At 38.9% G+C, this 27766-nt stretch overlaps 3 protein-coding genes across 3 annotated transcripts; 1 reads left to right on the forward strand and 2 right to left on the reverse strand.

Annotated features, from left to right (window-relative positions):
* Nucleotides 1-2710: 2710 nt before the first annotated feature.
* LOC137742308 (AAA-ATPase At2g18190-like) lies at nucleotides 2711-4685 on the reverse strand. The gene is made up of 2 exons (XM_068482149.1): nucleotides 3522-4685; nucleotides 2711-3326 (listed from the first exon to the last, which is right to left on the reverse strand). Exons 1-2 carry the CDS (start codon nucleotides 4533-4535, stop codon nucleotides 2862-2864), a joined length of 1479 nt encoding a protein of 492 aa, XP_068338250.1. The 5' UTR covers nucleotides 4536-4685; the 3' UTR covers nucleotides 2711-2861.
* Nucleotides 4686-21388: 16703 nt separating this feature from the next.
* On the forward strand, nucleotides 21389-24833 carry LOC137742301 (uncharacterized). Its single transcript, XM_068482135.1, has 5 exons — nucleotides 21389-21893; nucleotides 22554-22632; nucleotides 22740-23504; nucleotides 23697-23957; nucleotides 24216-24833. Exons 1-5 carry the CDS (start codon nucleotides 21485-21487, stop codon nucleotides 24373-24375), a joined length of 1674 nt encoding a protein of 557 aa, XP_068338236.1. The 5' UTR covers nucleotides 21389-21484; the 3' UTR covers nucleotides 24376-24833.
* A 114-nt stretch (nucleotides 24834-24947) lies between these two features.
* On the reverse strand, nucleotides 24948-27172 carry LOC137742316 (AAA-ATPase At5g17760-like). Its single transcript, XM_068482160.1, has 2 exons — nucleotides 26110-27172; nucleotides 24948-25593 (listed from the first exon to the last, which is right to left on the reverse strand). Exons 1-2 carry the CDS (start codon nucleotides 27085-27087, stop codon nucleotides 25159-25161), a joined length of 1413 nt encoding a protein of 470 aa, XP_068338261.1. The 5' UTR covers nucleotides 27088-27172; the 3' UTR covers nucleotides 24948-25158.
* Nucleotides 27173-27766: the final 594 nt, after the last annotated feature.

The following is a 27766-nucleotide window of genomic DNA, read 5'->3' on the forward strand; positions in this document are numbered from 1 at the left end:
TTTTCATCTTTGTCGATGGAAAATTAGATGGTCTATTGGCAATGCATTTTTCCGACTTGGAGGCATTGAGTGCCGGGATTGTTGCCAATGGTTTAGAGGTAGACCTCAGTGGCATCATAGACCTGGTTGCGTGATAAGCTCATATTTATATATATTTTTTACATCAAATTCACTTATCTTTTCTTTGTTAGTTCCTTATATTTTTGAGCTATTTACTTTATTTTTGTGTTTTGTAGGATTCGTCAAGCAAAGAAAAGAAAAATAGCACAAGTGGGATTTTAAGTAACAAGTTCGTCAAAACTGCCTGTGCAGGTCAGCTGACTTTGGAAGAAAGTTGCGGACAGGTCAGAATGAATTAGAGAATGAGCTTTATGTGCTTGGAAAGCTACAGATGTCTATTTTTTTGGAGCATTTCATGGATTACTAATATCATTTTTCTAGAAGAAGTTATGAACATTTTAACACTGAAAGGTTCCCAAGAGGCTGAGCAGTTTGTAACTGACAAGAAAGCATTGAAAGCAATAAATCCAATAAAACTAGCAGCCAAAACTGATGCAGCTAAGAACAAGCCAGTTGACACCTATTCAAATATCAGAGGAAATGGAAAATTAACTGGGAGTAATTGGCATAAAGGCTGCCCAAAGAGTTACAATTGTTTTACCATTTTCTCTCACTTATTGTCATCACTAAATGGTTGTTAGTGGGGTGAGTTATGGAGAAGAAACTGTGGCAGCAAACAAGAACCAAAAAGGGATGCAGGTTGCAGTGGCAAAGCTAGGAAAAAAATGAAAGGAAAGGAAGAAAAAAAGGCAAGGCTGCTGCGTTGGGGAAGGAAGGAAAGGAAGGAGGAAATCTTGACATTCTCTTCTTTCGGTTTTATCTTCTCAAACTCATATCTTTCTTTTGGTTTTATTTGTGAATAATGTGTAACTAAATTTTTAGTAGTTAGGGGCTGTTTTGAAGCCTCGAATATGATTGCAAGTTTGTTATAACATTTCATTTGAATTACTTTTATGAATGGATGAAAATTGGTTCAGTACTTGTCTCATTGATGAATTCTTTATGTGTTTTCTACGGATGCATACTTAGTAAGTATATCTAGGATTCTAATGCTATGAATATGTGTGTGCCTGCCCTTGTCGAATGAGGACCGACATATGTTCTAGAGTAGTACTTGTTAATTGCGATTAAAATGTGAACCAATTTCTAGGATAAGTAAGACAACACTAGTACTTACGATGCCTTATGATGACTCAAACTCTTTTCGTTCTTAATGATTTCTACTTGTTAAATCTATGAACACGCTATTCTAGATTGCACGTTAGGGACTAAGTTGAGTTGAAAACGCCATTCTCTTAACATACTATATAAGAAAGGGTAATATGTTGAGTTCTAACATTGAGCCAACTTGAGCACCTTCATCCAAAAATAGAAGGAATTTGAATGAAACATAACATGTTTGCATGATTATTTGGTGGTGGATAACAATTCCCCTAACTCGTTTTTCTTAATTTGTGAACTACTTGAAATATGTTTTTGTCCTGTTCTTGTTCGATTTAATTTAAATAGCAAATCAACTCCAAAAATCCCAAAAATTTGTGTGAATATAACTCTGTGTGTCTAGTGTTTGCATATGAAATTTCGTAGACTTTAGATAAGTGTAAGTCGGTCTAATAATTATTTTTTGGTGGCTGGCCAGTAGGGACAGCAGCCCAGTTTTTGTGACATTTTAAATAGTTAGATAAAACAATTTTCTGCGGGATAGACCCTTATTTTCATATGCTACAATTGACAAATCTTAGTGTTAATAAGGAAAATCAATAGGACATTTGTGTGATACTTTGTGGTGTGTTTTTAATCCTATCATTGTGTACCACTCCGTAGAGCTCGTCAATGATGAGAGTGAGGTTAGAGGAGAGTGGAGTGAAAAGGGATTTGAGTTTTGAGTAGACGTACGAGCGGACGGCGGGGATGAGCTTTTTGGCCATGGGACGGACCAACACCATGGATCCTGCAACGGAGATATAGGCTGAGAACAAGGAGGATGCTACCGTGAGTAGATTTTTTGGATCAAAGGAAAACATTTTGGTAATTTCAGATTGGTTTGTTGAGAGATGGATGAAGATACCAATGGAAAATTATCTACTCATCAACCAACAAATTAGACTTCATACAAGATGCTTAATTTTATTTGATCCCCTCGTCACCACAAACGAACCCAACAAATTATCTGCTTAATAATTAAGCAACCTAATCCGCCGCCACCGTGAGGGGAAAGGACACCCAAATACAATGCATGAGAAATAAGGGAGACGAAATTGGACAAAGTAACACAATAAAATGTATCGAATTCAGCACATATATTATACGCCTTAGTTCATTCATGTTAACCCCTATTAGCCAATTAAACATTCTCCAACATCCGCCTTATAGAAAAGATTGATATACCACCTATCACATAGGGTTAAGACGGCACCCCACTAGTTTTGAAATTTAACTTGACCCCTTTTATTTTTTAAATTTATGATTAACGTCTGTTTCACTCTAAATTACGAAAAAGAGAATTCGAACTTGAGTGCAAAGTATGAAGCACATTGCAGACCTAATTTAGATTTAGAATGAATTACCATATCGCTTTGTCAAAGAAAAAAAGGTAGGTTAAACTCTTGTGCTGCAATTCCATCTAATTTCCTGTGTTTACATTCGCGAATTCATAAAACCAAGTTCAGCAAGTCCTTAAATCACATAAGATTCACAAAAGAGAGCTTGAAACTAGCCAGAGATTTCCGAAAGGATTTAAGGGTTAATCATCTAAGATTGAAACATTAAACTAGGACATGGGAGGTGCCAGGCAACAAGCATCAGGATTTCGACCATGGAAGACGGATGTGCAGCAACTTTTTGATCCCTTTTCTGTGCCGCTGTTGCTTCTTAACCGACGGCAGCGATGTTTCCTTCTTCTTGCTCTCAGCCTTCTTACCTTTGAGCAGGTTGACAAGTCCTTGAAGAGCCACATTAGCATCATCACTCTTCATCAGCTCCTCAGCAACCTCTGCAGGGGTGACCTCTGTGCTCTCAATCAGCCCTTCAATTTCTCCGCAGAGGCGATGGCGGTTGTGTTCTTGAATGCCAAGGTAGTTAGAGGCCAAGATCCTGTACCCAGCTGTGGTGCAATAGGACATGTGAATGTGCAGGTCCATTCGACCCGGACGCAGCAATGCCGGGTCCAGTCGGTCTTTGTGGTTCGTGGTGAACATAATGATCCTCTCATCTCCACAGCTTGACCACAATCCATCAATAAAGTTCAGTAGACCCGAAAGTGTCACCTGCAAATTAAACATTAAGTCCATGTAAAGTTGCAACGCAATGCTAATGCCCATTTGAAAATAACATGATAAACAGGGAAGATGCAAAGTACTAACAGGCTACTACAATAAAAATTTGAAACTTAGAGCTTCATTTGGCAAAACATTGAACCTTGATTCATCAAACAAAGGGCATCGAAAAAAAAGAGTACTAACCCGGCTCCTGTCCGAATCTGAATCCGAGTCCGAATCTGAATCCGAATCCCGGTTGCCAACATCCACTCTGCAGCAATCAATGTCCTCAATTACCAAAATAGAACGATTGGTAGTGGACAGCAAAACCTTCTTCAACTGAGAGTCACTGTAAATGCTATTGAGCTCCAAATCGAACACATCAAACTTGAGGTAGTTAGCCATGGCGGCGATCAAGCTCGATTTTCCCGTCCCTGGCGGCCCGTACAGCAAGTAGCCCCTTTTCCAAGCTTTCCCCACCTTCTTATAAAACTCCTTCCTCCTCACAAACCTCTCCAAATCCTCCACGATTATTTTCTTCATCTCCGGGTCCATCGCCATGGTGTCGAAAGTCGACGGGTGCTCCAGGTTCACAGACCCCCATTCGGAATTCGCCACGTCATCGTCGTTGTATCTCGACCAGAGGTGGCGGGTGTAGAGCTTCACCGCCTTCTCCTCTGCTTTAATGGCGTCGGCCTGAGCAAGAACATAAGGCAGGTACGAGGAAATCACCTTGTCCATGTATTTCCTACGAAATGTCAGCTCAAAATACCGCCTTTCGGATGTGCTGTCGTTCTTCCCCTTATTGGTCTCCGAGATAAACCGCCACTTGAGCTTGACGGCATCGTCGAAGGTGTCGGAAACTTCCTCGTCCTTGTCGATGGCGACGCCGATGTTCTTCTTCCGGGGAGCTTTGCTGACGCGGAGGCGCTCGGTGTGGGGCCCGATCTTGGTCCGCAGGTAAACCTCGGCTGCGTCGTAGACTTGGTTGCGGGTCATGCCGGAGAGCTCATCGACTACGAGAGTGAGGTCACGGGAGAAGAGAGGAGCAAAAAGGTAATTCAGGGCTTTGTAGATGTAGGAGCGGAAGGGGGCGGGGATGAGGTCGCTCGCGACGGAGCGGAACAGCATCATGAATGTGGTGATGGAGGCGTAGACGGAGAACATCGACGACGCCGTCGTCGGCATCTGGTCTTTCAGTTTGTCGAGAGAAAACATTTTTGAGGTTTTATGAAATATGGCGGCTCTGTTTTCAGAATTTGAGACAAGTGATTTTGCTGCAGAGTTTTTATAGATGTAATGATCTTCAGGCTAACAGAAGAAATGGTATGGACTGTTTAGTAATTTTATCATAAGTTGATGTGCAGAGAGGAAAGATTCGGGTGATGCTGCAGCTGCGATTTCTTGGGGCCAAAGAAAGGAAAAGGTGGAAAAAAAGTAAAACCGTCAATGTCATGGACTTGGGAGCTTGACTTCGGCGTCGGCAATTCAGTAGCTATTATTAGTAGTGTATATTAAATTTGCAGTCAATAATAAAAAATAAGCACGTTAATCAACACTTAAATAATAATTCAATCATCAACTTTCATGTTATTTAATTTACAAAATTTAACCCAAGGGGGCACCCTTCTCCAGAAGTTACGGGGCTATTTTGCTGAGTTCCTTAGAGAGAGTTGTCTCGCGCCTCTAGGTATTCTCTATCTATCCACCTGTGTTGATTTTGGGTACAGGTACCCATTTGTTGAAGGTCGTTAGAGCTTTTTTTTGGAGTATGGCATGGACTTTTAGTCGGAATCTTATTAAAAATGGGAGCGTATGGATTGGTTCGGATGAATATGGAATTAATTCTCTTATATAAATTTAGTCTTGTTAGCATTACCCTTGTTATTAAGTTTCATCAGCCGTTCATGCTTTTTGTTTGATTTGGGACTCTTTAAATTTTGAGTATTGACTCCATGTCAAGTATGGTTTCGATACTTGGACCTATCGGCTAGCACCTTCACCTCATGCTAGCTGCGAACATTGCAAAATTTTTAGGGAAATACCCAAAATGGGACAATTTCTTAATTTTAAGAAAGAAATAGGACAAACCGGCCATGCACACCATGTACAAAACTGAAATTACTAAAACACCCACATATAAATGGGTTATTCCTTCCATTTTCTGATTTCTCTCTCTGCTCTCTCCTTTCCTCTCTCTCTCTTCTCTCACTTTCTGTCTCTCTACTTTCTCTCCCTTCCTCAAATCTTTAAGCTCAGATTTTGAAGAGATGGATGTCCAAAGAGAGGCGAGATGAGTGAGTTGGGCTTTGGGTTCACCTCATACCCTTTATTTCGAACAAAGTGATGTGAGAGAGAGAGAGGTCAGAAGAGTGAGTCACCATATTTGTTGTTTTGGCCAGAAAGTTCCATTTTTTCTACGACTAAAGCTTTGGCAGGCATAGTAAGGTATGGTGTTTAGTTCCAAATTCCTTCATCAATGATTAAATGGGTTGTTTGTAAGATGAATTAATACTTAGAAGTTAAATTAGGGTTTGTGTTTCATGTTGGGGCGTATGGGTTGTGGAATAAATTTCAAGTTTTGATGTGCTACAAGACTAGGATGGAACAATTTCTAGTTCAAGTGTTCAATTGCAGAAATTTGTGTGAAATTTTTTTCGTAATGTGCACGTGGTGTGCATGGCTATACCTTAATATGAGAAGTGGGTAGACATGTTGACACGCCGAACCCTGATATTATCCAACATACTAGGGTAGGCATGTGATGGCCGACACCTGAAGGTGACGAAGCCATATTAGGATGCATGAGAACTAAAAACAAATAACCGACATATATAAAACTTGTAAATTTAATTATAATGAGTATGCAATTGTGGAACGTGTTCAGAGCATACAACTAATACGAGACACTAAAAAGGAATAATATATAATTTAATGAACAAAGGGATGGGTCCTACACCGAGTGGACTCGAAGATGCTGAATCTGGAGTGTCTTGATGCCAATTCTAAGTCCTAGCGGGGCGCAAAACAAAACATGAGTGGATCAAGTTGATATATAAGTAATACTAAAATAGTTATTCTTCAATGTACTAACCCCCAAAGTTTAAGAAAACTCAATAGTATAATATGTTTTCCGAAAACCCTAGCATGTCATAAAACTTCATAAAACATATATCATATATAATGTGCTTAGTAGTGATATCAGTATCGCCCGAAGACATATAGAACTCTTCATTTGCCCAAAGGCCTTCCTTCACCCGTAGGCCCCTACAACACCCGACTGAAGCCATATATAAATATCATTCGCCCGTAGGCATATAGGGACCATTAGATAAGCACAAAAATCATTAAACATAATATTTCCAAAATATATCTCATCGGAGCTCAATAACTCAAACATCATATCATAAATCATGTTCATAAATATCTCAGTGAAAGTAAATCCAGGAAAGCATGAAATATCAATAAGCGTAAATCCAATTTACTCATAAATGTTTCATAAAACTTAACCATTAAATCATGATTTTCATGTATACATTTCTAATAGTAAAATCATGCATTTTGGAAGGGGTTCACTCATAGATACTTTGCCATCGAAGAGCCGTGCAAACTATGGAAGACGGAAACGTCACAAACAATTGCACCTAAGCACATAAAAGGACCAATTAATAAAACTATACTAAAACAATTGAATTTGGGAAAACAGATGTCGGATTTGTAATCAGGGTGTCGAATTACCCTAAGAAGAGTCTTGGGTAAATTTCGTAAAAGTCAACAAAAAGTCAACACAGAATATTCTAGGAATATTCTAGAGAATATTCCTAGACAAAAATTTATTCCCTAACAGAATATTCCATCCGGGTCGGGTCGGGATAATCCGGTTTGGATCTGGGTTAGATCGAAACTGGGTTTGGGCCGGGTAGCTGGGTTGGCCCTGGTTAAAGGGTTAGGCTCGGTTTCTGGGTTTGGGTCAGAGTTTTGGGTTGGGCCGGGTTACTAAGACTGGGCTGGGTTGGTTAGGTTTGGGTTAAGTAGCAGGGTTTTGGGCTAGGGTTTGGAATACGTTTGGATTTACAGGTCGGGTTGACCTATTTCAGGCCGAGTTGGCTGGTTTTGACGAAGAAGAATGCTAGAGCTTTCCCAGCTCCGTTTAACCCCAAAACTTAACCAAAATAAGTCATATAATATACCAAATTGAAGCCCAAAGAATAAGGATTTGAATCATACCATTAGTTTCCTCAATCATGGCCGGAGTTGGCCGAAAAACGGCCTGGAAGTCACGGCATTCTCGCCGGAATCTGGGGAAGTCTCCTTGAGGTGTTTCTTTGTAGTTTTGACGACCAAAACATGTACAAAAGAGTTAGTCTTCAACCAGAGACGAGGGAAGGACAACCAAAAGTGTTAGAACCTTACCCTTGTGTCGGGAAGTCGAGGAACTCGTCGGCGATGGCAGCTCTGCCGCGGTGATGATGTTGCAGGGTTAAGAGGAGAATTTAAGGGGAGTTAGGAGATGGTTGTTAATGGTTGAAACTTGTCGAAACATGACGGTGGGTACGGTGTTATCCTCTGCGTTTGTAGAGAAAGAGAAAAGAGAAATGAGAGAGAGTTGAGGGAGAGAAGTAAAAGAGAGGACCTCACGAGGAGATAAGAAAGAAGGGAGGGAAAAATGGGCCGGGGGACAAACTAAAAGGAGTGGGCCCGACAAGGCACATAATTTAAGACCTAAAAAACAACATTTCAAAATATCTAACCCCATAATGAAAATACAAAATTACCCTTCCGTTCTGTAAGAATCGAGGACGGGTGACATGCCCCGATCCTGATGTCCAAAGGACAGTGGGGTGGCCATGTACTGGTCAACACCCAAGGGTGATGCAAGCCATTAAATGAATGCATATGCCGAGAACATGTGAAACATGCATATAAATTTCGCTCGAACTACATAATAATAATATTCAGCCGTCAATAAAATGATGGTGATAATGCATGACATGTTGAGAGGTTACATCTAATTTAGAATATAAGTGGAAGGTGTAACAGAAAGTGCTATTACAAGTGATGTCAAAAGCAGAAAGGATGATACGATATCATTGGTAGGGGAATGCCTTGTAGCTCGGATCGTATGCTTCGTTCCTATGTCTTGAGGGGGTGCAAAACAAACATGAGTGGACCAAGTTGATATATATATATATATATATAATACTGAAACCGTTATTCAACAACGTACTAACCCCGCAAGGTTTTATGAAAACTCAATAATATGTAATAGATTTTTCCAAAAACCCTAGCATGCCATAAAACCTTCATAAAACATATATCATATATAATGTGCTAAATAGTGGTATCAGTATCGCCCGAAGGCATAAAGAACTCTTCATTCGCCCGAAGGCATATAGGAAACTTCATTCGCCCGTAGGCTCCTACATCACCCACACGAAGGCATATATATAGTGACCACTAGATAAGCACAAAAATCATTGAATATAATTTTTCCAACATAAGACATATATCTCAATAGAGCTTAGTAGCTCAAACATCATATCTCAAAACATCTTCATAGTATATAGCCATCCATCATATATACTACAAAGAACGTAAAAATCGATAAAGTATGGTATTCCAAAATATTCTTAATAAAGCATGATATTTCATAAAGTGTAAATCCAATTTACTCATAAACGTTTCATAAAACGTAACCATTAAATCATGCTTTTCATGTATGCATTTCTAATAGTAAAATATGCATTTTAGAAGGGGTCCACCCACAGATACTACGCCATTGAAGTGCCGTGCGAAATAAAAGGACGGAATCACTGTTAATAAACGCACCTAAGCACATAAAGGGTACAATTGATAAAACTCTACCATAACGATTGAATTTCAGAAAATGAACGTCATAAATGGATTCAGGACGTCGAAAAACATAAGGAGGGACCGCGGGTACCCCCACGCGCTGCCACAAGGTGGCGGCCCCAGTGGCCACACGTCGAGATGGATTGCTAGAAAGTTAGCCAGAAAAGTCGCCAGCACGGCCCAAAGGCCTGGGTTCAAAGGGATTTTGGGTTTGGGTTCTAATGGGCTTTGGGCTTGAAAGCCTGGCCCAAAGCTCTGGGCTAGAGGACCCAATTTAGGGTCTTGGGTTGGGTATGACTCGATTTTGCGATGGAGAATACTGAAGCTTCCTGAGCTCCGATCAACTCCGTTACTCAACCCTAGGATGCGATTTAGCTATCAAATTGAAACTTAGGAGGAGAGGAAGAGATTCGTACCTACAACACGTCGTGAGGTGGCCGGAGTCAGCTGGAGTTTGGTTTGAAAGTCCCGGGGCTTGCCGGAGTCTCTAAACCCTTGCACCAGTTTCCATGGTGCTACCTTCTTGGTCCTGGGTTCCAGGGTTGGTGTCTGTGGGTAGTGGGTTCGAAGGTTGGTGTGTGTGTGTGTGTGTGTGTGTGTGTCTCGTCAGAGAGGAGATAGCACTGAGAGAGAGAGATCTGCGAAAGGGAGAGATAGTGTGAGCTGAGAGAATGAGTGACTCAGGGGAAATGAGAGAAGAAGAAAGAGGGAGATAGGGAGCTGCCACGTGGCAAGCAGATAGGAGGGGAATGTGTTAAAATAATAGGAAGAAATCCAAAAAGGGAGGGGGGAAAATCCGGATTGGGTAATGGATAGGGGGCAAAATAGTAATTTCATAATTTTGTTAAAATGAAAATATACATAATTTAGGATGGGGTGTCACAATGGGTCGTTACACTTGTAAACGAGTTGGGTTTACTGGGTTTGAACCCGACCCGTTAATTTAACGGGTCACCTGAACTCAACTCTTTAAGCTAACGGGTCACCCAAATCCAACCCGTTAATCTAGTAAGTCACCCGTTAACATCCGTTCACAATTTTTTTTTATTTTTTATCTTTTACATTTTGCATTCCAATACTAATTACAGATCTTTTAACCAAAATTAAAAACATTGACTAACAGTCTAACATCATATATATATATATCAAAGTACAATCTTCCAAATCAACAAATTAATAAAACTCCATAAGGGTTTTACAAAATGTGAAGCATAGCTATACGTCATGGGGCAATGTCGTATTCAACATCATCAAGATGTACAGCCAAATTACATAGTTACTTCAAGGAAGAATTTGCATATCAAACACCTAAAAATCTGCAACACACCCACAAAACACAATTATTTTAGAATCACAGAACAAGATTTGGCTTACTAGACTAAATTTGAAACACAAAACACAATTATATCATTCTGCTTTAGTGCTACGCAATGTCCCAATACTTATAAGGCCAAGCCTGATAAAAGTTGGCTGCCTGGACTAAATTGGAACTATTTTTCATGACAAGTCAAGGCCAAGGTGGTACTTAACAAGGTGCAAACACAATTATATCACAAAACACGAAGGATGCATGCAGTGTTACTTGTTTCTATTCATTTGCCCCAATAGAAAGAAAAAACTGGATAAAGAAGTGAAATCTCCATTAGTTTTGATACCAAATGAACAATAAAAGTAAGCATTAATCTTGCACAATCCATCCAAATTACTAAACATCACAGAAAATATCTTTAAAAGAACAAGGGAACTCTAATTCTGGTGTAAGGGGTGGGCGCCAAATGGCCTAACTCACATCTATTGATAGTTTTGACCTTCTACTTCCTGGAACATATATATTGTAGCCCAAAAAGCACCCAACTGCTGAAGCTTAGCTCAAAAATTGACATATTAGGTTCCAAGAATGCAACTTTAAGCTAGGCAAAATTAAAATGGGATCAATACAATCGTGCTTAATAGCAGGAAATGGGTGGCTTAAAAATTCAATATTTTTGGACTTTCCAAAGATTATAATTGCTAAACAGACGAATACCCAATTGGTTTTGAGCAAATTAAGCACTTCAATGTTCAACCAACTACTTATAAGGTTGAATAAATCCAAGCTCAATTTAGTTTTATCAATGACAACTAATCCTCAATGCATAACAAAAGTAATGCCTACAATCAGTAAACTAGATCTTTTATCGAGGAGATTGGGAATATCAAGCATGCCAGCAAGAATTGAGAATATGAAATAGCACCGAATCTAATTCCAATTTGCATTCTCTCTAAAAGGATTAAAAGGGACTTTCAGAGAATAGCACCCAACCATTATGCTCGATACCATGAAGGTTTGAGTTGACATAAACAATCCAATTAACGAGAATGCAGATGACAACAAATGCATTTTCAGAGAATGCAAAAGAAAAGCCTCCATAGCTGTAAAAATTGATTTCCCTTAATTGGTTTGAGTGTAAAGAATACTTATCACATTTCTTATATTATATTTGTACCACATTTTTAATAAAAGTAAAACCCTCCAACACATGCGAATTCTATTTTTATTTGGTAAAAATGTGATATAAAAATGTGACAAGGGTAGAACCCGCCAACACATGAAGGGAGACCAATTGTTTAAGCCAAATGATGTGTCACTAATAAGAAATAAGTGCGTTAATCAATAGTTAATTAATAATCCAATCATCAACAACCACATAATTTGGTTTACACAATTTGGTTTAAAAATTTGACCTCCCTAATATTACGCTTTTGTAAGTATTAACTATTTAGTAAAGGCTTATTTTTTTACTATGTTCTTGAGACTTGATTTTTAGTTTCATAACTAAATTTGTTTTCGCTTAATCATATAAAACTCAATTTTTATCTCACTTTATCACAGTTATGTCAACTTTGTCGAAAAAGCGTTAACCATCACATGGTACAACTAGTCTGCATGTTTAGAGTTTTGGGCGGACGACATGGATATTAAGCCATTAATATCACATTTTTTATATTATATTTGGACGACATGGAAGAGAAAAACAACCGTTGACGTGTGTGAGTAAAATGCGAATGGAATTATAGGACTCCCTACGCCTCACAAACCTGTCCAAATCATTTTTAATCATCGTCTTAAGCTCAGGGTCCATTGCCATTGTCTCAAACGTAGCCGGGGGCTCCTAACTTATCGACCCATTCACAATTGTCGTCACCGTCGTAGTGCGAATGTGAATTTTTTGTATAAATTTTCGCGACTCTGTCTTGTTCTTTAATTGAATTGTGTTTGGACTGAAAATAAACAATTATTTTCACTTAAAGCACTGATGGGTATTTATTTTAAACAAAAGTGAACAATGCGTCGGCTTAAAGATTTCAAAAGTATTTTACACGTGGTGTTGTGGAGCTTCAGTTGATGTGCAATTCTACACTAAAGCCTAATGCTTTGTTTCTTTATTTTCTTTGGTACATAGCCCTAATGCTTATTCATTTTTTGTACATATTATCTATTCTGAGGAGAGAGGGTGAACTTAACATCACAATATGCTAACAATAATATGGTTTAAACTCTTCTTTGACGAGAATCGAACATAAGATCTCTCATTTATAAGTGAAAAGGAATACCACTACAATGTAGTATTCATTAAACAAATGATTTTGGTAACCTTTTTCGAGTCAAACGAAGATATTGTGAGCTTTTTCGGTGAAGAAGTTATTGTGTTGTACTAGAATATTGTAACTTAATTAAACAGTAAGATGAAACTGATTTCCTAAATTAAGTTTACAAAATAATTTATTATCCCATATCGCGGACATAATGCAAATTTATATTAAATATATGTATCAATTTTAAGGCAAACTACCAAGTTCAAAATTCTATTTGGATTAAGCTATAATTTGAAAGAAGACATTAATAAGCATAGGACAATTTGAAGGAAGACATTTATAAGCATAGGAAAATTTGAAGGAATACATTAATAAATATTTTTAATTCCTATAATACTCTTATTAAACTATAAAAAAAATGATATTATTTATCTTTCTAGACACAGTTTATACTTAGAGAACAATGTGACTGCCATCACCTACCACTACCAAACCTAACCTCTTACACCACCATTGCCATGACCACCACCACAACCATAACCGTCACCACTACCACCACAACCACAACTTCCACTACCATCATTGCCATCACTGCCACCACTATCATATACGAAACCGGCACCATCGTTGTTGTTGTTGCCCTTGCCACTATTGTTAACTTTGCAACCCAACCACCGTACCCCTTATTGTAGCCCAAGCGCCACACCCCTTTATTGGCACCACCACCACCACCATCACCATCACAATCATTGCCCTCGCCGTTATTGTCGTTGGCATCACCCCCAGTATCATGTTTATTTTTGTCATTATATACAATTATATCCCCTTTACATTAAATTTTACCAAACGCTTTTTTACACTGTTTTTCATACTCACAACACTTCTAAAATATAGTTTACTAAACGCTTAATTGCTTTAATTTGCAGCTGATCATTCTTAAAATATAGCAGAAGCAGTTAAAAAAACATATATTCTAGCTAAAAGTTTAGACTTGGTATTTAAACTTTAAACTATGTTGATGCACAAAATCAGCAAGACTTTGGAACAACGTAAAGTGTCGAGTTTATAACTTTCGCACGGTTGCTCCGGTCACCTAGTGAGGATAATATGTAAAGAGATAAAGATAGGGAAGCAAACACAAGATGTACGTGGTTCACCCTAAGTTTGGCTATGTCCACGGAGTAAAGGAGTTCTCATTAATAGTGAAGGGTTTACACAAATACATAAGTTCAAGCATAATCATCATTAGTGGGTTCTAATGACTAGTTTAAGTACAATAATAACATTAGGGATTCATTGTAGGAGAATGGTCTTCTTTTATAGTTAAGGAAAGTCTCCAGCTTTTGTCCGCGGTCGATGTGAGACTGTATGAGCTTTATTTTCACGTTGACATGTGTCGTGCTGTGATTGGCCTCCTGGTTTGAGGGAAACCCTTGTGCTTCAGCAGTGGTGCCTTAGCATGAATCCTTCAGTGGGTCCTTGAGGGTATGAAGTTGACCAGTGCTTGGTAGTTTCAGGATTGGTCAAGTATGGTACAAACAGTGCTCCCCTAAGTTCTCGAGTGAGGAAAGCTTCTTGGTTGGGGACTTGAAAAATCCAAAGTCACTGAGTAAGCACAAAACTTTTGAGTACCAAAGTGTAGTAGCATATAATGGGAGTCCCCTAAGTTTCCAAGTGAAAAGGATAGTCGAAGGAGGTGGCTTGATATTCTTGAGTCATTGAAGAAAAAACACTTCAAAAATTCTTTTTTTTTTCTTTTTCTTTTTTGGATGTAGCCCAAGCATATATATTTTTTCTTAAGCCCAATTCCTTCTTTCTTTTTTTGTGGGAAAAAAAATGTGTTTGGAGTCTTTTCCTTTGTGTACATAGCTTGCATGGTTGAAACTTTTTCCTTTAGGCACATAGCTTGAATGGTTGAAACTAGTCATAGGACCCCATAAATCGATTTGCTTAACACTGTCTTGATCAAGAATGTGTGAAGCTTTTTACATGTTATAGTGTTGATGCCTTTTCCTTTGGGCACATAACTCGAGTGGTTGAAGCATTGTAGGTGAAACTTTTGGGTTGAGGTTTTGTTGGTGAAATTTTTGGGTTGAAGCTTTGTAGGAGAAGTTTTTGGTTGAAGCTTTGTAGGAGAAGCTTTTGGTTGAAGCTTTGTAGGAGAAACTTTTTGGTTGAAGCTTTGTAAGTGATTTTTTTTGGTTGAGGCTTTGTGGGTAGGAGAAGCTTTTTGGTTGAGGCTTTGTGTGTGAAGCTTTTTGGTTGAAACTTTGTAGGAGAAGCTTTTTGGTTGAAACTTTGTAGGTACAACATTTTGCTTAGGCACATAACTTGAATAGTTGAAGCTATTCCTAGAGCACCATAAATTGATTTTGCTTCACACTATCTTGATCAAGATTGTGTGAAGTTTTTGACATATGTAGTTGCCTCCTATGTGTTGAAGCTTTGTTTGCCTTCTCCACATGTAATAATTAATAATTAATTAATTGCTTAATTAATTTCAAAATTTTAAATTATTTTTTTTGGCAGAATTTTTTTTAAACTAGGGACAATAAAATATGGGAGAGACCACATATATAGATTTTGCTTCCACATTCTTGAGTAAGATTGCGAGGCAAACCACATATTGTAGTAGTTGATGGTTTGGAGGAACCGTATAAATTGATTTTGCTTCACACAGTCTTGATCAAGAGTGTGCGAGGCAAACCACATATTGTAGTAGTTGAAGGTTTGGAGGAACCATATAAATTGATTTTGCTTCACACAGTCTTGATCAAGAGTGTGCAAAGCTTTCTACGAGTTGTAGTTGCATTGTTATAGAGGGAAAATACACTACTACGAAACCATTTATTAATGTCGCTATGATAATCGACAAGAAACGTATATTACTGTCGAATATTAAGCAAAATTTGACAGAAAATGGATGCATTGGCAGATATAATAAGTGACAAAATTGCTAACGTCAGGAAATGAATTTTCCGACAGAAAATACTTTAAAACCAACAGAACTTGAGTCGGATATAACCGACAGAGAATATATTAATAATGAATAAATAAGAGCATTCTCTGTCGGATAAAATCGACAAGGCATAATTTTGAAATCTGCTCAATTTAAAATATTCTTTTTGTCGTTTCCTTTACGCACAATGTCCTATCATTTACGCTGCTTCTGTTCTTGATTTTGTACTTCACTTTTCATGTGAATGTAGAGAGGTAAAGCTTAGACGGTGCAATTGTTGGCAGCAGCCAAAGTAAATTTAAATTGACAAATCCATTCTTCATCCATTAAAAAAAATATTTTAAATTTACTTGAATACATTGAATTTACTTGAATGTTTACACCAGGCCAAACCAAATTTGAAAAATAAAGTAAAAGAAATAACAAACATTTGTTGACAACTTCATCTTCCTCAAAAGACTTGCACCTCATCCTAGACTTGCTGCTTACAAACAACTTCATCTTCCTTAAAAGACTTGCACCTCACAAACAACTTCATCACAATTATTCAGGGCAACATGCATACAAAAAAAAAAAAAGTACATGAGTATAAAGAAGACTATCAGATATATGGATACAGAGACCATGTTTATTCTGGGTTGAGCATTTATACCTATATTTCTGAGATCTGTGGACATCGTGGTTGCCACTGCTCATTTTTCTTGCTGATCTAAAGTCTGACATTGCTACCGTTCCTTGTGTTTGCCATCATCTCCGGTCATCGTCAACAACAAAAGCTCATGGACTAGGCTTGGATTTCACTATTGCATTTGTACTGGAATTAAGAAATTAATGAGGAAACGAAATCGATGCATTTTACCTTTGTGCGTCACAAACCGAGACAGCTGAAATAGGTGAGCTAGGCTTGGGTCTGCGAAGAAATGAAGGCAAATTTGTGTTCAGATTTGCAGGTTTCAGAATATGGAGTTGTACAGCTTATATACTAACTTGCTAGGGTTTCTCTCACACAGGAATCTGAATGAATAACAAATTGAAAAACTTTTGGCAAAAAAATAATAAAATAGTCAATTTCTATCAATTATAATAGCCATAATATGTTAAAAATATTAAAAAAAAAATACTAACAGTTGCATCCGACACTAAATATCCGCTAGGAATTTATGTCGGATATAATCAACAGGATTTCATTGTTATCCGACACTAACTGATTGATGTGTCAGATATCTTTTATACGACATAATGGCTTATTAAACCACCACCATCATCCGACGCCTAAAGCTAATATTGTAGTAGTGATGTATAGAGCAGATGCAAGAGTTCTGAAGAGCTTGATCTTTGTATACCATGCACTGAAGCCTTTGTTGGCTTGTAATTAGACTTCATTGGTGACTATAGCCCTTGTTGGGCATAAGTGCTCCCCCAATTTGGTTGAGTTAAGTTTGCTTATCTCCCTTTTGAGTTGTAAGGCTTGAGGGTTTTTTATTATTTGTGAATGCTAATTATTTGTGATTGCTAAGAGTTCACATGTACAAGTTGTACCATTCTTCACCTAGTTGGTGGGAAGAATGGTGAGTTGCTTAGGCAAAAATGTTTATTAATAGTACTAGTTGTACTCTTCATCGCCTGGTTGGTGATAGAAAGGTGAGTTCCTTCATCACCTAGTAGGTGATAAGAGTGGCAAGTTGCCAAATGATATTAAAGTACGGGTTGTACTTTTCATCACCTGGTTGGTGATACGAAGGTGAGTTCCTTTATCACCTGGTTAGTAAGAATAAGGGCAAGGTGCTGAAGCACATTATAGCAAGTGCCAAATGACAAAAAGTATGTTTACACCCCTTCAAAGCTCAGTTGGCTTATGTATGAATGTGTTGGAATATATGATGTTTATGTTGATTGATATGAGTGATGCTTATGAATGTTTTGCTATGCATGAAGGAATCCATGCTTTGGATATGTAAACCATGTTGGTTGTAACACTTAGTTTCACTTTCTTTATGTGAAAGTACGCATATTGAAGCTCTGAGTTAAAGTATAGAGGTAGGTTAACGTAGACTAAGTGTTCTAGTGCTAGGAATGTAAAAGACTCAGACGAAGTTGTTTGAATTCCTCTTCATTAAATATTTGCCGAAGGGCTTCTGTTACAAAAGATCTCAAATAGTTGAGGATCAAAACATTTGTAATGTGTATGCATTCTTATAATAGCATTTCCTTCACACCTAGTCCCCGTACTTTGAAAGAGTGAGGCTTGACCCCATGGTCATAATAGTTGAAGGTACGTTCACCCCTGGTTTTCTTGATATGAACCTTTATCCCTCTTGTTGTAATGAGCGTGCTAAAAGTAAAAATTCTTCCTCTTACCAAGAGACAAATACGTTTGGTGGCTTAGCGAGTAGTTAAGTAAGGCAGGACATGATGCAATGGGTGTTTAAATGGCCAAAATCTCATCACTTGGTAGAACCTAACTTCCACTCCGCACTTATTGATATGGGTTAACCATATGAGGGTTCCCTTGATATGTCTTTGCCTTAGTAAAGGCATGATTGTAAGCTTGCATCATCACTTCAGAGTAAGTCTTCCAAGTGTTAACATTGATCATGTACTTGAAGAAGCATTTACGCATGCCTACCGTGAAGGCCCTGAGTTCTGTTTTATCATCTGTCTCAAAGCAACGAGAGTACTCATGGCTGAAGCGACCAACATATTCATGCAATGACTCGTCTAATTTCTGACGAATGATGTATAACTTATATGCGAAGTGTAAACGATCAGCTTGGTAGATGTGTTAAACCATGAAAAGTCTTCTTAGCTCAGCGAAGGAATCCACAATATTAGGTTGAAGACGACAATACCAATTGAGAACTCGACCAAAGAGAGTTGGGGGGGATATGAGACATCGTTCTTCATCATTATGTCTTTAGTATGTCATGGTAGATTCGAAGACCCATGCTTAATTAGATTTTTCCTACCAGTATACGATTGCAAGCCAAGCTTCTATTTAGTTTTTTTTTTCTTGTAGACGGGTGCAAATTGTTAAAGGTCTTGGCCTTGAATGATTTTAGTCAGGTATTTTAGCTTGACGCTCAGCCTTCAGCTTGTTCACTTTTTCAAGAAGCTGCAAGATAAGGGGTCTTGATTGGAGTTAGGCACTATTATAAATTTTCTTCGTAAGTTTCCCTCATCCTTTGGAAGGAGAGAAGTTTGGTCAAAGGCATGTGGCCTTTCCTTGGATACACCGTACTCATTTCCGGGAAGTGCCCGTTAGAAATCCCCCGAGTTTTCTACACATTCTTGTCCCTCCCAGGTTTGTTGTTCTTTTCCTGGATTGAGGGCTAGCTTATGTTGTGGTAGGGGACTGAGCCCTTTAATGACCTTTGGGTCTTTGATCCTTGAGTTTATATAAAAGGGGTTTTCTTGACGCTACCTTAAGAAGTCTTGACTGTCGTGATAAACAGCTTTCGATCCTTCTACTCCTTCTGCAAGGAAGTGCCTTCCCCCATTTCTTCTGCTTTGAGTCAAAGCAGTTGAGTTAAGAGAAATCTCGCGTTGATCAACATATGATGAGTAGTTCGCTCCTTATTAGGAGTATCCATGTTGAAGACCGGTGTCCCTCCATGTTAAGGGGCATCCAGGTGATGGTTAACATCCACATGGGTGATGGGCTCGTGAGATTAAGTTTGTCTAGCCTTGTGGAGCATCCCGAATAGTTTCTCATACTATTCTTGGAGGATTTCATTCTTCATTGCTATCTTGTTGTTTTGAGCCTCAAGCTCTTCGATCTTAGCCTAAAGAGCAAATTTTTTTCTTTCCTTTCTTTGCCGGCTCACACTAAACACGAGGGCAGTATCATTATGTATGTTGTGGCTTCCTTCACTTCCCATGTTGGAGAAGGATGCTTGATCAAAGGAGAGTGTACGAATGATGGAAACTAGCTTGACAAAGCTGGAGATAGTAGGAATAAGTGTCGTTCCCACAAATGGTGCCAAATGTTGATGCACAAAATCAGCGAGACTTTGGAACAACGTAAAGTGTCAAGTTTATGACCTTCGCACAGTTGTTCTGGTCACCTAGTGAGGATAATATGTAAAAAGATAGAGAGAGGGAAACAAACACAAGATGTATGTGGTTCACCCTAAGTTTGGCTATGTCCACAAAGTAGATGAGTTCTCATTAATAGTGAAGGGTTTACACAAATACATAGGTTCAAGCATAATCATCATTAGTAGGTTCTAATGACTAGTTTTAGTACAATAGTGACATTAGGGATTCATTGTAGGAGAATGGTCTTCTTTATAGTTGAGGAGAGTTTCTAACTTTCGTCCGCGGTCGATGTGGAACTCTATGAGTTTTAGTTTGACGTTGACATGTGTCGTGCTGTGATTGGCCTCCTGGTTGGAGGGAAACCCTTGTGCTTCAGCAGGGGTGCCTCAATATGTATCCTTTAGTGGGTCCTTGAAGGTATGAAGTTGACCGATATTTGGTAGTCAAACAAACTAAAAAAACTCTATCAATTTAATCTTCAACCTGTTTAATATATGATTGTATATAAAAATAAAAAGAATAAAATTCCCTAGGATAGAGCGAAGCTTCTCTCCGATTCGTGAAAGTTCATTCTCTCATTTCGTGAGAGTTCCTTCCCCCTTTTTGAGAGTTTGTTGTTTACTTCTTCATCCCTTCTCAGTCGCAGGCCCTGGGTGAATCCAAGGTCGGTGGCCATCTCATGTTTCTCTTTTTCTTATTTTATTTTCTGCATGCTCGTTGGCATGCGTTTTGTCCTCGATGTTTCGACCTAATCTACCTGTGCTCCATGTTCTGATCCCCTCTTCATCCAATCTATGTTTCTTGTCCACCTCCCTATAACTCTTCATTCACCATCTTATCGACTGCACCTGGCTCTAACCTTTTTCTATCTCACTCAATTTCAGATTTGCAGTCCATTTTTCTTCACGCGACTTGTCGTGAACCTCTTAGAAGGTGCGTATAGCTCCGGCTTCGGTGGAAACACCACCACCTTCCATGTGTATGCGTTTATTGGCATTGCTACTGGTGGGATCTCTTTCACGCTGGTTTTTATCAATTTGTGGCTCAGATCTATTTAGTGTTTGATACAGGAAGGTTGGAGTTTTCTTTTCCACGAATGAGGATCTTCTTCAGATCCTCTTTGTGAGGATCTTGGAAATCCTCTAATCATGACAGTTTATCGTATATCGTGCGGTTAGAAAGCATTGTAAATTTTTTTATTTAAAATTGAATATAAACAGTACTTGACGAAAATTGGCTGCACGATGTATAATGAACATATGTGATTAGAGGAACCTCGAGATCCTCACAAAGAGGATCCAGAGAGGATCCTCATTACATTTCCACCACTTATGGGGCATTGGTTGGCTAGATCTCTGGTATGTTCTGGGGATGGTGGTACACGATGGAGGATTCCGATCGATGGCGGTGTGGTGTAGGTTTTTTCTAGTTGTTTTGTTTTTTGTTGTTATGTTTGGGCCCAATTGTTTGTTTAGGCTATGTTTTGCTCGGAGGGCTCATTTCTTATTTTGTGCTTGACTTGTAATTGAACCTCCTATCATGTATAGTTGTTGTGTTGGTAACTTAGCAATTAATAAACTTTGAACAAAAAAAAACACAAAAAAAAAAAAAAAAAAAAAAAAAGAAGAAGAAAAATTCCCTGCAATATTTTTTGGTGAAAGAAAAGCCCTAAAAATTGGGGGTTGTAGACCCATTTTAAGAAATTCCCATTGTATTCGTTGGAGCTGGCCGCAGTAAAAGAATGTCCATGGAGCTTCAAACCGCTGGAAATCCGAGAAAATGGCGGTTCACATGGGAGGCCCAATCTCACATCCCAATCCTCCGCCTATTCCTATTTGATTCCTGCACAAAACCCTCGACTCAATGCCGGAAGCTCACCGTCCACATAACCCCCTCAGAGTCTCTGGTCCTGGTGAGCTGGGCCGAGGAAGCTCAGGAGGTCTCGCTTAGGGTTCCAATGCCTAGGGTTTTGGTGGACGCTGACTCTCCGGTGAGCTTCAGTGCCCTAGACGATCACATTGAAGTCAAGCTCGTCCTCCTCCTCCCTGTTGATCACCCTATTGTTTTGAGCTTCGATTCTTTACTCAGTTTGGATGGAGGGGAGGAGAAAGCGTTGGAGGGCGAATTGAAGCCACTTTCGTTGGCTTCTGGTGAGTTGGATTTTTTGCTTAATACGTTTGGTTTTGTTCAATGTTTGTTGTATTAGCTAAATTTGTTTTCTTTGCAGTAGGAACAATTGATGTGTAAAATAAAAACACTAGCTGTTTTTGTGTTTTTATGGTTTGATTCCTTATTAAAGTTGTCGTCTGTTCGAAGATTTCAATTAGTTGTCCAATGTTGATAATATTTGCTCAAGACATTGATTCTGGGTTATTGCTTAATGTGTTTGGTCTAGTTCAATGTTTGTTTGTTTGTAAGTTGTATTTGAATGTGTGTAGGTACATTTGCTTTCTTTGCAGGAGGGAAAACGATGTACAGAGAAAAAAGACTACAATTTTTTGTGTTTTTATGGAGTGATTGAGCAAAGTTGTATTAAAGTTGTGGTCTTTTCCTTTTCGATGATTAATGAGTTGGCCAATGTTGGTAATTGTTGATCAATACATTAGTTTTCTGGGATATTGTTGTAAGGGCGTGACTTATCATGTGGAAAAGTGTGCACATTTTGTTATGTTAATGCCCTTTATTTTGGGTTCTGCATAATGATGTACCTCTGTTTTTTTAATCAGGATTGTTTGTTTTCTTTTCGTGTGATTTTTGTAAACAAATAATTACTTCTTTTATGTAACGCTTGGTTGGTCGGTTGGTTTCAGAGGTTAAGAGTCTATCATCGTCTGGAGTTCACTTTTACTGCAGAAATTGCTCGTTTAAGTTGACTGCAAGTCCCCTGAGGTAAGAATTTGTTTTCTTGTTTGAGCTCATTAAATTGTACTTAACTAACCATTGAAAGTCTCTTTCTTGTTTCTTTGTGATATTTCAACCTTTATTTATGAATGTAGCCAGTTTGTGGAAATGCCTTCAGTCAATTGGCGAGAGGTGGCTGATAACTGGTTTGGGGCTTGCTGTTGTTCATTTGGAGGCATTAGTGAGAAGCTGGTTGTTAGATATGCAAATTCTTACACATGTGTGAAGGGTGTCTGCCTGGTGAACTCTACAAATATTACACTATGCAAGGATGATCTTGTTGGATTTGAATTTCCTGACTTGGGTGAACGCCAAAGATATGATAGTGAATCAGATGGAAGTGGTGACAATGGTTTTACCGAGTCAGAACTTAATCTTGGAAATAATCTCACATGCAATGAAGATTTTGCTGCAGAATCTAAATGTGAAGTTGCTAACGACGAAAGTAACGGTGAGGATGTACCTCATCTCTGCTCAGGATCAGTTTGCTCTATAAAAAATGCGTCTGCACCAGGATGCTGTAATCATATGGGAAGTCATGTTCAAAATTATGATGGTGACAGCTGCAGACTTCGTTTTTCTGAAATTTCTTTAGAGGACCAAAAACCTACTAAAAGTACGGAGATCCTGAAAAACCACGAATCTTTCCTAAATGGGTATCTTGAAAACATTTTTATGGTTAGGTCCTCCAATCTATCTATAGATGTTGAGTGGGTTGAATTTTTCTGCCCTCAATGTTCATCACTTCTCGGAGCTTACCCTTGTGATAATGGCAGTGCACTTGTAGATGGTGGAGTTCGATTGTTTAAATGTAATGTTTCCACTGGCCTGCCAGTTGGTGAGCCAGCGGACATATTCAGGTTAGCATATAGTGAACTACAATGAATATATATCTCTCTTCCCCCTCCCCCCGTGGGTACTCACATCACTCACTTGTGTCTTTTGTCCACCTTGTAGTTTTCAGTGGTCATCTCCTTTTCACTCTACAGTATTGAAGTTTGTTTGAGTGTCATGGAGAAGTTTAATTTTCAAAAGTTTTGTTTCATAAACAGGAAGTATACACTGGAAAGTATGTTCGCAAATCAACTACTTGAGTGTGCAAAAGACGAATTATCTTTTAGGACCGTGGTTAGTGACCTAAAAAGCAGATCTCCCATGGTGCAAATTGTTCTCATGAATACAAATTCTTGGTCTGGCACCGGTCATTGTTTGGCCAGAGAGGGCAATAAAGAACCAGTACCCAAGATAGATCTGCATCCTGTCATCAAGGTGCTATTTTCACAGCGCAGCAGCAGGGAGGAATCTCAAGCAAGGTTAGTTTATCATTTCAGCTCTTTTTGTGTTTAGATAAATGTGCAAATTATTCATAGCTCATCTTGAAAAATGATGCTAGTCTAGGCCTTAGCACAAAGAGGAATGCATTTTTCTCCTTGCTAAGTAAGTTTTCGATTTTGTGCATTTCGGTCTGCTATGCGATAGAGGTTTGTCTAGTTCTGATTAATTTCTATGTATACTCTCTGCTCATTGTCCTCAATTTTTGTCCTCTAATTTTATAAGATAATGGTATGTAGGATGCTAGAAGATTCAGTAACGAAGGACGTCGTTGATGAAGTATTTATGCTGACACATCAAATAGAAGAACTAATCGAGACTCTTTCTGCAAGAAAGGATATGCTTCCACCTTCCTGCTCTTCATTACAGGGTTTATCTTTGTCATCCATGCCGAGGTAGCAGCGTATCCTAGATCTCCCGGAAATTCCATATGTATGGAGAAATAGCCCAATCTCGTTTGGATATCCGAAATATGGGAAAAGAACCCCCCCCTTCTCTACCTAGAGTGGCAGATTCTGTATCGTGGTGATATCTCAACTTGATGTGTAGAGTGGGATGCACACATATTAAAGAGGTGACGACGTATACAAGGGGAGGCGAGTTTAGTGATTTCGTTACCACCATCAGATAGGCTAATTCATGTTTGAATAGTTTAGAAACCCTGTAGCATGTAATATGGATGTTAATGTTCTGTAAGATTGTCCTGTTTTGAATTTCTTCAGGGAGGTTGTAAATTATTCTTGAAGGCAAGAGTTTAGTTTTGAACTTATTCCCGGTGACAGCCTAAGAGTACCCCACACGACGGCTTACGAGTACTCCACTCGTCGGCTTACGAGCAATCCACTCGTCTGCTAATACCTGTTTTTTCTTTGATTATGGTTATGTTGTTTTAGCAGCATGAAGAAATGAGCTGAGTTTGGCATCACAGACGTGCTCCTTCTGCTTTTTTCACAACAGCATAAAAACAGAGCTTAAAGAAAATATTATCCATTAATATTTAAATGACCGCACTCATTTATGTTACGCTAGTAGTGAAACTGAGCCCCAAAATCTAGCAGCAGTCTCTTCGTAATAGGATTAGAGATAATCTCGTTCTAAACAGATGATTAGTTTAATACAAAATGGGTTTTTTAGCGGACAAACGGTTGCTGCTTCTTTTTGTGGCGATTCTTCTGTTATTCCTCACGGATTTCTTGTGTTGCTTCCCAATTTCTGCCTCTTTGCTGCAGGCTTCTTCTCAGCCTCCGCCTCACATTCATCGCCTTCCAATTTCTTCCTCTTTAAAAGCTTGACAAGCCCTTCGAGTGCAGTATCAACATCTTCGTTCTTCATCAGCTCTTCTGCAACGTGCGCTGGAGTTACCTCCGTTTCCTTGAGTAAGTCTTCGATTTCTCCGTAGAGGTGGTGATGGTTATAGATGCCTAAGTAGTTCGAGGCCAAGAGTTTGAATCCGTGGAATGTGCAGTAGGACATATGAATGTGCATGTCCATGCGGCCCGGGCGTAAAAGCGCAGGGTCTAGCCTTTCTTTGTGGTTAGTGGTAAAAATTATGATCCTCTCGTCTCCACAGCTAGACCATAAGCCATCTATGAAGTTTAGTAGTCCAGAGAGTGTTAACTGCAGGAAGCCAAAGATGTGTTAGCTAAACTTCTTGTACTGAGGAGTGCGTTTTCCAGGGTTAAATCCGGAGAAAAAAAAAATGGATTCTTGATAATACACCGGTGTATGTATGTATCAGTATTTAAAACGCTTGGATTAGGACTATCAAAATTCATTCACACAAATCCAGCCGCCCAATGTACGAGTACATTCACCGGTGCAATGTAGAATACAAAAAAACAATCGATTTTCCTTCCAATCCAATGGGGTAAAAAGAGTCGTGAAGGGAAATATAAAAAAGAGCAACTTCCTACCTAACTATGTGGGTGCTGGTGCTTTTCCCCCTTTGATTCAAAAACTAAGAGTGAGGTAGGGTTGGTTGAAATGTAGTGCTAAGCTAGTTGTTAGTTACATGCTAAATAACCAATCAAATGCTAATTAACCCAAATCAAGATTTACCAAATCACAAAGATCAATTCAAAGCATCAAACTCAACAATTTTATATAAGAAAGCAAAGCACTAGGATGGCAAACCTGTGCATCATGCTGCTTTCTTCCATCTGTATGTTGACGATCGGGAAAATCAACGCTACAATCGATGTCTTCAATCACAAGAATTGACCTGTTCGCGGTGCCCAGCAGCACGTGTCTCAGGTCCGACTCCCGAAATATGTTAGTGAGCTGCAAGTCGTAGACATCAAACTTGAGATAATTAGCCATGGCTGCGATCAAGCTCGATTTTCCAGTGCCCGGAGGACCATACAGCAAGTACCCTCGTTTCCACGCCCTTCCTACTTTCTTGTAGAACTCCTTCCTCCTGACAAACCTGTTAAGATCATCGATAACCGCATTCTTGAGCTTTTGGTCCATGGCCAGAGTCTCAAATGTTGCAGGGTGTTCGAGATTGATGGATTCCCATTTGATGCAACCGTTTGAATTCAGTGTGTACATCTTCAAAGCCCTTTCTTCATCATTCATTGCATTGGCCCTTTCAAGAACATAAGGCAAATAACAATCCAAAACTTTCTCTCTGTACTGGTTGTGGAATGTTAGCTCAAAGTAGCGCTTTTCGGACCTCGGAGGAGAAAATGGATCATTACGGTTCCCCTGTTGTGACTCTGCACAAACAAACCTCCATTTGAGTTGAATCCCTTCATAGAAATCGACCAACTTCTCGCCTTTCTCGAGTCGGATTGTCAAGTTCTTCTCCTTGGGGCTCTTGCTAACTCTGATCCTCTCGGTGTTGGAGCTGATCTTTGTGCACAAATAAATCTCTGCAGCTGCATAGACTTGGTTGCGCGATATTCCATTCGATTCCTCTATGACTAGGGTGAGTTGAGGGGAATGAGTCTTGAAAATGTATCTGATGGTAGATAAAAGGTAGCCCCTAACCGGATGAGGAATGAGCTCGTTGGCCATGGACCGAAATAGCATCATCGAGGCCGCCATGGAGGCGTAGGCAGAGAACAGCGACGACGGAGAGGGCATTTCTTTGGAGGAGAACATGTTCATGGTTAAAAGCTTTGGATCCAGAAGAATTTTAGAGTTTGTGTTGTCTTTCAAGTTTTTGTGAAGTGTTGAGAGGAGAGGAGTGAAGTATGATATGTAAACGTGTGGATGCATCTGCGTATGCGTGTATGTAAACGTGTGGATGCATCTGCGTATGCGTGAGTGGAATCCTACAACAATACAACCAAAAGAGAGAGAGAGAGAGAGAGGCCCCATTATCCCATGCTTTCTTCTTTCCTTCTTTCTTTCTCTTTTTATTTCTTTTTCGTCCTTTTTCTCTCTCTTTTGGGTTTCATCGTTAGTTGTTCAATTATTATAATTCAAACGCTAGAAAAGCTGAATTCCGAAAGCTTCGGGAGCAAGCAACGATGTCATGTCTCATAAAGAATTCTCCCATACAACTAGTGTAAATGCATAACTGGTTGCACGGATAAGCTGAGATCATCTCTAATCCTTGAGTTAAAATCTAAAATTTTTAGCTCAGAAAATTTAGTTTTAGCCCAGAAACAGTTTTTCTGCTTAAACCCTTCTGGTTTAAATTTTTTAGTCTGAGATTATTAAATAATAAATTTAGGCTAATTTTTTTTAAAGTAATTTAAAATTTTTTTTTGTACACTATTATAATTTAATTTTAGTCTAAATTGCCAATTTGCCCCCTGAACTATCACTCAACTTTCGATTT

Source organism: Pyrus communis, chromosome 1, assembly GCF_963583255.1.
Source record: "Pyrus communis chromosome 1, drPyrComm1.1, whole genome shotgun sequence".
Taxonomy (NCBI): domain Eukaryota; kingdom Viridiplantae; phylum Streptophyta; class Magnoliopsida; order Rosales; family Rosaceae; genus Pyrus; species Pyrus communis.

Excerpts from the sequence above, each read along its gene's own strand:
- LOC137742308 (XM_068482149.1), bottom strand. The coding sequence starts at position 4,535 with ATGTTTTCTCTCGACAAACTGAAAGACCAGATGCCGACGACGGCGTCG. Across the intron at positions 3,327-3,521 it reads CAGATTCGGACAGGAGCCGG|GTGACACTTTCGGGTCTACT; the intron begins GTTAGTACTCTT and ends TTTAATTTGCAG.
- LOC137742316 (XM_068482160.1), bottom strand. The coding sequence starts at position 27,087 with ATGAACATGTTCTCCTCCAAAGAAATGCCCTCTCCGTCGTCGCTGTTC. Across the intron at positions 25,594-26,109 it reads GAAAGCAGCATGATGCACAG|TTAACACTCTCTGGACTACT; the intron begins GTTTGCCATCCT and ends GGCTTCCTGCAG.
- LOC137742301 (XM_068482135.1), top strand. The coding sequence starts at position 21,485 with ATGTCCATGGAGCTTCAAACCGCTGGAAATCCGAGAAAATGGCGGTTC. Across the intron at positions 21,894-22,553 it reads GCCACTTTCGTTGGCTTCTG|AGGTTAAGAGTCTATCATCG; the intron begins GTGAGTTGGATT and ends GGTTGGTTTCAG. Across the intron at positions 23,958-24,215 it reads AGGGAGGAATCTCAAGCAAG|GATGCTAGAAGATTCAGTAA; the intron begins GTTAGTTTATCA and ends AATGGTATGTAG.